A 9,261-nucleotide genomic window follows, 5' to 3' on the forward strand; every position below is an offset into this window, starting at 1 on the left:
GCATTAGTGTATGCTTTGCCTATACAAGAGGATGAACTACCAAGGTTCTACCCAACTCTTTATCTATATATAATGAACCTGTAGATAAGATATCTTATGTTCAGCTTGTGGACCAGCTCCATGGTTGGCATGAACACACTAATTCTTTATGGGTATCCTTGACCATAGTGCTTGATGCCAATGAAAAGGACACAATCTCTAAACTCAAAAAAGATATGATAGGCTAGTGAAAAGACCAATTGGAGAAGATTGTGAAGTATCCAAATGATCTCCTACATCTGTCTATCGAGGCATCGAAGATTCTAAAAAAAACACTACCCAACAGAGCTAGCCACATGAGCCACAATTCATAGAGATGACTAGAATTTTGTTTAAGACTAGAATCAAGGTCAATTAGCCATCTAGATGGATGGATAACAATTGTCTCCATCTACCACAAAATGACCAAAGCTAGATTGGAAAAGGATAAGAAGACCATATATGACCCCGACAAAAAGAAATACCATCAATTTATGCCCATGAAGAAGAGAAGTTGATTTCTAGAAAAGAACGACTTGAGCAAGAGGCCGTTTACAAATTGATTATGAAGGATAATGCCGCTACCAAGACTCCTTCGAATTAAATGGTTACCAGACAATCTGTAACCAATCAGCAAACTTGTGGCCAACCCACTCTATTCATTCAAATGCCACCTCGTGCAATTCAGAATCATGTAGTCAAGAAGGCACCGGGCAAGAGGAAGAGCAAAAGGAAACAATAAGGCCTTTGTCACCTAATAATTTGGATATACCAAAATTTAAGAATGGAGAGGAGGAATGTAGATGGCAAAAACAGTCTCATATGAAGGCATAGTAGCAATTCCATGTTGTATGCTAGTGGAATAGTTAATTAGAACCCCAATGGTGACGTAAATAGGACTCGCGCTAATCTCATTTTGGGACTCTTAACTCTTAGAGTTATGACTTTTGCACTTACAAGCAGTTAGTGTTGACCATTTGTATCATTTATACCTCTTAAGCTAGAATCTGATTTTGAAGTGTCATTCAATCATTCCCAAAGTCTTCTACCATTGTATCACTATGTTTGAATCTGAATCTGAGTCATTTGTATCCACCTATAATCTAAACTACATTTTGAGTTGTCTCTTATTCAGTGTTTTTATGATTTAACTTGTGTATTCATTTTGGTACAGTCATTTGTGTGAAGGCTCTTGTGAATATGTATGTCCACTAATTGGGTTTATGCTTCGTTTGATTCTATGCAATCTAAAGTTCTGAACCATTAACCGGACTAGACCAGCTCAACTGATACTCAAATTTCTTGTTCAGTCATTCCGAGTCTAACTTTGGAATTGTTGTCAAGCTCCTACTTATTCCATGTACTAGGGATGGTAGGAACTTGGTAGTTATAAATTGACTTTTCCCATCATCGGCAAGCAAAAGGTACAAGTCTCTCTACTTTTGGGGACAAGGGATAGTGTCCACATCTTGGTGGCAATATGATATCTAGTGGTTCAACCCCCATTCCCCCCTCATTGTGGTGCTCCTCACGATCTAGCAAGTGTAATGCAACCATGTATTCAACCTCATGATGGAGGAACCTCTTCTCTTCAACCCACACTTTGTAAAAAAAGGATTTTCTAGCCATTCTTTTTTTAGTGTAAGATCATTAGCAAGATTTGGAATCATATAACAACTAGATTAGTTTCCACAATTTGTATCTATATCCACCAAGTTTGTTTTTTATAATGTATCAAGGAATTTTATCAAGATTGCACCTTCATGGCTAGTATTGTCCTTAGCAATAGGCTAGTACCTTTATCCTACAAAAGAGGCCATTACAGTTTATGAACAAACATACTAGGGTTGTCATGTAGAAGTCCTTCATTGAGCTTAAGATCACGATGATGCATGTAGATGAAGTGTGCCTACTTTAATCACTTACACATATCTCTACTACCTACTTTTAAGTGTGCGTTGAAATATACATATCATATTGGCAAAATAAAAGTCTTGATTGCTTTAAAGCTTATTCTTAATACAATAGGCAACTTCTAAGGTTATATACCTTTTTCCTACAAAAGTTTATGAACAAGCATACTATTGTTGTCATTTAGAAGAGATCTTCATTGACCTTAAGATCAAACCCGTCTTTGCTCGCATTGCGAGAGGCATGCGCATCTCCGGCAATGTGCACTATTGATTTTTTGTGGACAAATCGTGGTAGGAGATGCCAAAATGCCTTCGGGAATCACGTATGGGAGTTCAAAGGAGGGAATATTTGATGTGTGCTATGCTGTGCTTAAAGGAGTCCAATGTCAAGAGAGCACAAGGGAGATATTCTTATACGCGTTGAAAAGTGCATCCGCGAGACCCCCCCCCCCCCCCCCCCCCCCCCCCCCCCCAAAAAAAGAAGAAAGAAAGATTGATGCAAATTTTGTTTTGTTGTAATTTTCAAATTGGTAATCTCCCAAAGTTAACGCACTAGTGATCAAATTTTTTTCGAAAACCCTGGAAGGGCACCTTAGTGAACCGAAAGGGCACTTTTTGGTATCAGTGGACCGACCCACCTCCTCATGAGTGATGCGGAGTGCATAATGATGAGGTCTAAAGCTTGCTTATAACCACAAAAAGCTCTCAGAATCTCCCCTCTTAGCTATTAATCGTGGCCCAGATGTAAATATGTAACAAAAGGATTTTTTCCCCCCAGAGAGAGAGAGAGAGAGAGAGAGAGAGAGAGAGAGAGAGAGAACCAAAAGGATGAGGTGAATCCATAGTTCAATGACCACCCATCCTTATATGCAAATGACATTTCCTCTAGTCTCTCAGCAAATGACATTTCCTCTAGTCTCTCTCTCTCTCTCTCTCTCTCTCTCTCTCTCTCTCTCACACACACACACACACACACGCACACACACAGAGCTTGCATTGGAACAAGTATTAAGACAAGAACAAGACTTGGACTTTGCTCATAATTGTTGCACTGTCCACTTTTGAACTTGGCAACAATTCCAAGAACCACCATGAGCAACAAGAACATACTGCACACACTCCTCCTTGCAGATTGTGGTTATCACCACACGGTTGTGCATGTTTCTCGCAATGCCCAATCGCGGATTCGACAACAAACGCAAAAGAGCTAATTACATGTGCTGGGCTAGAAAGGTGGCTCACAAGACCATATTACATACAATCCTCATTCAAGAAGTGAGGCAAACAGATCGCCAATGCACTCACAATTGTTGCACAGCAAAACCCACATTCTCGACGATTGTTAGCTTGGGAAAAAACAACTTTTTTGCTTCGACGTTCCAAACCATCCCTTTCACAGCAAGGGTAATGGACTCAATTCTCTACAAAGAGGCCACTTGTCCTTCACAGCTGCATGGGCCTTTCCTCTTAATGAGTGGCATTATTACCTCCAAGAAATACACTCTCTGAGGTTCCATAGAGGTTTCCAGCAAGATCTATAGTTGCTGAACTTGAAGGTGCAGGATTTCTTCCACCTAAGCGGAGCTCTGCGATGCTTGAAGCAGATGCCTGCCCCTTATCAATACCATGATCATAAAGCATCCCCTTGTAAATGTGACCACCAATTTTCACTACTGTTTGGTAGGCAAATTCTTCATGCCCATCATTGATACCGCTAATTTTCACACATTTGAAGACTGCTTGCTCCCTGGCTTCCGCAGGTAATAATCTCTTAAGCCTGCCCTCTGTGCAAGACATGGAAATCTCTCTCTCTCTCTCTCTCTCTCTCTCTCTCTCTCATACATAGTAAATACAAATATATGTGTGTGTGGTTTGTGTACACAAATATGTATATATACATATATGTATGTATATAAATACATATGCATGTATATATAAATTTATATGTATATGTATATGAGCGTGCTTCTGATATATGTATGTGCCCGAGGGCGCACACGCGCACACACACACACACACATTTGGCATTTACTCACACAATGGAGCTGTGAATGGCATGTTGACGTTACAAAGAGCCAGAATAAGCTGAACTGTGAAGAAAGATACCTTGCTGAAGCCAATTAAGGTCTGAGCTTGGCGGTGGCGTTCCTGTGGACGTCGAAGTGTGGGAGTTTGTAGCAGTTGCAGCCTCAGAGGTGGCACCTATATCTGGAGTAAGCTGGATGGCACGTGCAGATTTAGAGCGACGAAGCTTTATGGGCTGCTCAGTATTGTCATTGGAGAAAAGATGTTGTCTCTGTCTCCTCTTGTATGCGGGCACCCAAGTGCTCTTCACATGTGTCGCACACGCCAAGCCACGACTCTTGCAACATGTCCTACATCGCATATGCATGCAATCCTTCTTGGCTTGGTTGCCACAGTCCTGGCAAGCTATGGGACTTGCCCCTCCCACAGACTCTGCTTGCCTTATAACTATCATCCCTTTCGAAGCCACAGACCCCGACGTCTGAGTGTGACCAGGCCATGTTGACGCACCATCATCGTCGTCATCACCACCACCTGCATCTTCCTCGTCATCGTCCTGATCCTCACCATCATTATCACCATCTTCATTCCTGTCATCATTCGCTGACCCGCCTCTCTCCTCCTCATGAACCTTGGCCTCTGTATCACTAGTGCCGTACATATTCGTCTCCATCGCCAACATGGGCAGCAATTTACTTGAGAACTGAGGAAGGCAAGCAATACTCACATCCGCATCGGTATGAAACCTAGCATCTGCAACCGCAGGAGCCGAAAGGCTCGTAGTACCGGCAGGAGAGTTCGCCCCTGCCAGGTCATCGTCTCCCCTTCTAGGTGCTCGACTCTGCTCAAAAAGACTCACAATGTCTTCGCTTCTGGGGCCAAACTCTTTCATGTAATAGCCAGGGTCAGCAGCTCGTAGACCAACAATCATATGATGCTGCCCGAAATTCGAGCCGACCATCAACCTGTGGCCATGGGTAGCTAGATAATCACCTAAGCTGTGGTTGAGAGCAGCAGGGGAAGCCAAGCCAACATTAAGGTGAGACTTCAGTTGGGTGTCAATGATGGGGGGCTTGATATCAAAATTCGGCGAGAAGTGCAGAGCGGGAGCAGAGGCTGGCTGGCTGCTGTTAATGTCCCACCCTCCGGCCATGGCGGAGGCCGAGGGAGGTGCATCCATATCAAGAGACTCAGCCCCGAGATTGTGCGAGATGCGGTTGAAGCCACCCCTTCCATTGAAATCCAGTGAGACAACTGTGTGTATGTACAAGTCTGTCAAAGACTGCTGCTAGAAATGCAATCGCATAACAACTCCGGATTAGGCTAGAAACCAAGCTTCCATGTTGTGAATCAGTAACCTACTGTTCTTTGTGATGTATGCTCTTCTTGAGGGTTTGATTATCATTCTTTCGCTGATCTATGACACAGCTTTAATGGCTGTCATTTCCAAAACAGAGACTTCCTTTCAAAGCTTGCCCTTGTAAGTGATGCTATACGCTCTTCTGGCTCAAATGATGATGCTCTTCATGTGATGAAAGCCGCTCTTCTTGCTCAAATGCTGATGCTAGACTTGTGTGCTTGAACAAAGCCAACCTTCGGCAAGCTTCGTAAACATGCAGAGAGTCTCACCTTGCTGATAAGCCTCTGTTGATGATCAATTTCTGCATTTGCAAGTTTGCGGAGAGAAAGAACGGCTAATACATGCTCTTACCGCAGTATAAGGCTAAAGAAGTGAAGCATTTGCCAAGGAAAATATGCTAACACAGAGGCAGCCCACAATGCAGTGTTCTCTCTTCAATTCACAGCAAGCAACACAGAGAGCTTCCCCTTCCTGGCAAGAGGGCATCTGCTAAGGAAAATGCGTGCTACCCAAAGCATAAAATCGAGCATATTTAAATGGATTACCTGTACAATTAGTTCGAACTGCAGCTTTAATGGCGAGCTCCAAAGGTCGACTAGTTGGAGCTCTACTAAAGTTGGTGGAACAATAGGAGAGCCCGACTCTTCTAAATGCAGAAGCCGAGCTAAATTGGCCACTCCGCTAAAATGGCGGTTGCGAACAGTGAGCGGCGAGCCACCTATAGGCCATATGCCGTTACAATATTTTGCCTACTTGTGCACGGCTTTTTCACACAGATGCCACGTGTAAATCATGGATAAGATGGATTACAAAGGAATGATTGGGGCTCAATTAATGAGACAGGTCTCCGCCATCCACTTGTGCCGCTGGGCCCTTTTGGCCATCTTAGAAGTGTTTCCCACGCTTCAAGGCTGCCCTGCCTCCCAGTGTAAGGATGTGGTTACTTGGGTTAGGGTACCAATCATCCCTAATATGTAACTGGTGAAACTATGCATGAGGGTGTGTGGTCACACGAGGTGGGCTTAATAACTCAAAATGCACCTAGCAAGCCCGTTTTTAAAATTCTAGGTGGCTAATCTGCCTTCAAGGTGGTCATGCCCATATTGCTCAGCTTGGAGCACTACCCATGTGGAGGTTCATGGACAAAAAAATAGCCAATAAAAGGTGATGCATACACGCTTGGTAAAGCCGACAGATTGGAGTGTCGTCAACACAACTCCTCGTGCAAGCTGACACAACAACTTCAAGAAACGTTGCAGGCCTCGCATTCAAGGCACTCTTCGTAGCCTTTTGCAACTATGCCTGGTGTACGTGAGGCATATTTTTTCTTTAAAGTAACTGGAAAAAACGCTTCATGTCACCGTAACCAACCTTCTCTCAAGAACACACAAAATGCTTTGAAGGTGAGGCCTCTATTGCTAATTTTGGTAGAAATAGTATAGAAGCGTCTTTCATGGTAGAGATTATGATTGGGATGCTCGTTAACCATGCCCCATGTAAAAGCTCCCTTATATAGTTCCTCAAACTCAAACTTCAAATCTTTTCTACTACCTAAAATATGCAACCAAGTATGTCATGATTTTGGAAACATTTATTTTGATGAGAATCTCAGGAGATTCTCTCATCTCTTTCAAGTGTAAAGCCACGGAGATGGCACCTGGGAGAGAGAGAGAGAGAGAGAGAGAGAGAGAGAGAGAGAGAGAGAGAGACTATCATGTCAGGTCGATACGGGGGCAAAGACCTCATAGAGGCAAACACATCGTCATGTGTCAGGGCTAGGTGGAGAGAGACATAGCGCAATATTTTTTTGTTGTGCACATCTCTGTTGGCAGTGTGTGTGTGTGTGTGTGTGTGTGAGAGAGAGAGAGAGAGCAATAAACAATTAAAGACGTCTCTATACATTATGATAAGAAAAAGGGGGGAATGCTTTCATTAAGAAGACTATTGTGTACAAAAACTTAATTGTTTGCCCATTCAAGTAATCCAAAAATACCTGGCTATGCAAGCTTCAATCCTGTTACCTGCATCCATCATAAACCAAGAGCAGTAGGATTAGTTTATGGGCTCCAGGTGTCAATAAATTAAAGTGTGTGTTATAGATGTCCACATAGAGAGAGTTGAGGATATTAGGGACCTAATTGGCCATGGTTGGAGAGCGGGTGGCAGTGTAGGGGCCAAGGAGAATTTCCTCTATCCTTTGGCTCAAAAGGTCCCATGCTACTGCTTTTAAGTAGCATATGGTCGGTAGGTCCATAATCGAGGGGCAATCAGTTTTCTTCAATTGTTATGGGTAAGTGGGGGGGCAAAAGATAGTGGGGTATAACCACCATGCAAGGTAGTGGAGTGGTCCACCCATGCGAAACTGTCTGCAAGTGCCTTTGGTATCTTAAACCCATTTACCTCCATGATGCCCTGCCCTTCTTGGGTTTAAATCAAGGTTTGTAGGATTCCCCTTATAAGTAGCTAAGCTAATGCTCCCACCAAGAAGTTTCTTTATGCTACTGTGAGAAAAATTGGCCCTCCTTCCTTCCCGCATTGAAGTATTGTAGGAGGTACCAGAGGGGGCACCAGGCCCCCAAAAGGACCTGGTGCCCACCATTGAGCAATTGTAATATTGTTGAGGTATCATGGATCTCTGTTTGATAGTTGAGTAGGTAACCCTTTACTAGCCTCCAGATTCTGACTCTTTCAAAACCATTGCCATAAAATTTTTTCACAAGTTTCTTAATATCTTGGGCTATGTTCTATAATGAGGAGTTGGACAATAGGATGGGTTTGATCTGGGATAGTATCACTTTGTGGACCCATCCTGATGGTCTATTGCTGCCTCTATGGATGTACTTGAAGATTTGTATTGGAGAAGTACAATCCTTATCTACTTTTCTTATTTCTAATTTTCCATCCACGATCTCAATTTGCATGCTTAGGAATGTGGTTTTATTCCCTATCCCATATTTGAATGATGTTGCATTGTGGTCAAGTGCCAGACAAGGGGGGTAGATTGAATTCTGTTGAAGAAAAAGGGTATGGTTATGATTGTCGACCCATAACATGTCATCAAAGTATCTGAATGCCCTATGAAGTAGTGTAAACTTATGTCTACTCATTGGGTCTTGTAATCTCATTGATATGTATTCATATTCTAGGGAGTGTAGGTAGAGATTGCACAATATAGTGAGCAAGCTAGTCCATCGCGATGCCATTGATTTGTCTGTAGGTTTTTCCCTCGGGGGGTTCACTATGTGTAAAACTACAATATCACGTGCGTTCAAGACATGTTTGTAAAACCCCTTATTTGTGAATTTTGTTAGGAATATAATGTACCCTTTCCTTTTAAAATCTGTAAGTTTTTTTCAAATTTGAAAAAATAATGCCCTTTTGTATATATATTTCTATAAGTTTCAAGAACTTTAAATACCCTTCTGTTGAATTCACATGATAGGTTACATTTTTATTAGGTGACCTCCTTGGGGTTTTTCCATTACATTGGACAATTATATTGTCTATAAGCCAAGAATTAATGAAGAAGTCTTGATGTTTAGTAATGGTTATACCTTTTTTGTATTCTATGCCAAACCAATTTCCAGTTATACAATCTTTTGGTAATTCTTAAATGATAAGTACTTGTGGTGCGATTTTTCATAGGCATACTTAATAAGTTGGACTATTCTAGGTGTAAGTTCAATAGCCCCTTCATGTGGGATGTTTTCATAGAATTTTCTTTATGTCACTTGAGAAAATGGCACTAGCTATTGTAGGTAGGTTCAAAGTTACATCATACAATGAGTCTACAATCCACCAAGATTGAGTCTTTATGTTATGGCATAGAAGAGCTTTTGGTTTAATTTGAATGCTCTCCTTTTGAGTCCAGGGATGCATGTTTTTATGCTGCAAGCTAAGAGTAAAGACATATCAGAGAAGCAACAATTTGCTCCATTTGTTATC

At 42.2% G+C, this 9,261-nt stretch overlaps 1 protein-coding gene across 1 annotated transcript; it reads right to left on the reverse strand.

Annotated features, from left to right (window-relative positions):
* Positions 1-2,939: 2,939 nt before the first annotated feature.
* Positions 2,940-6,019, reverse strand: LOC147426390 (uncharacterized). The gene is made up of 2 exons (XM_086498796.1): positions 4,038-6,019; positions 2,940-3,715 (listed from the first exon to the last, which is right to left on the reverse strand). Exons 1-2 carry the CDS (start codon positions 5,134-5,136, stop codon positions 3,399-3,401), a joined length of 1,416 nt encoding a protein of 471 aa, XP_086354922.1. The 5' UTR covers positions 5,137-6,019; the 3' UTR covers positions 2,940-3,398.
* Between the last annotated feature and the right edge of the window lie 3,242 nt (positions 6,020-9,261).

The sequence above is a fragment of the Adiantum capillus-veneris genome, chromosome 24, assembly GCF_014529385.1.
Source record: "Adiantum capillus-veneris isolate H3 chromosome 24, ASM1452938v2, whole genome shotgun sequence".
NCBI lineage: Eukaryota > Viridiplantae > Streptophyta > Polypodiopsida > Polypodiales > Pteridaceae > Adiantum > Adiantum capillus-veneris.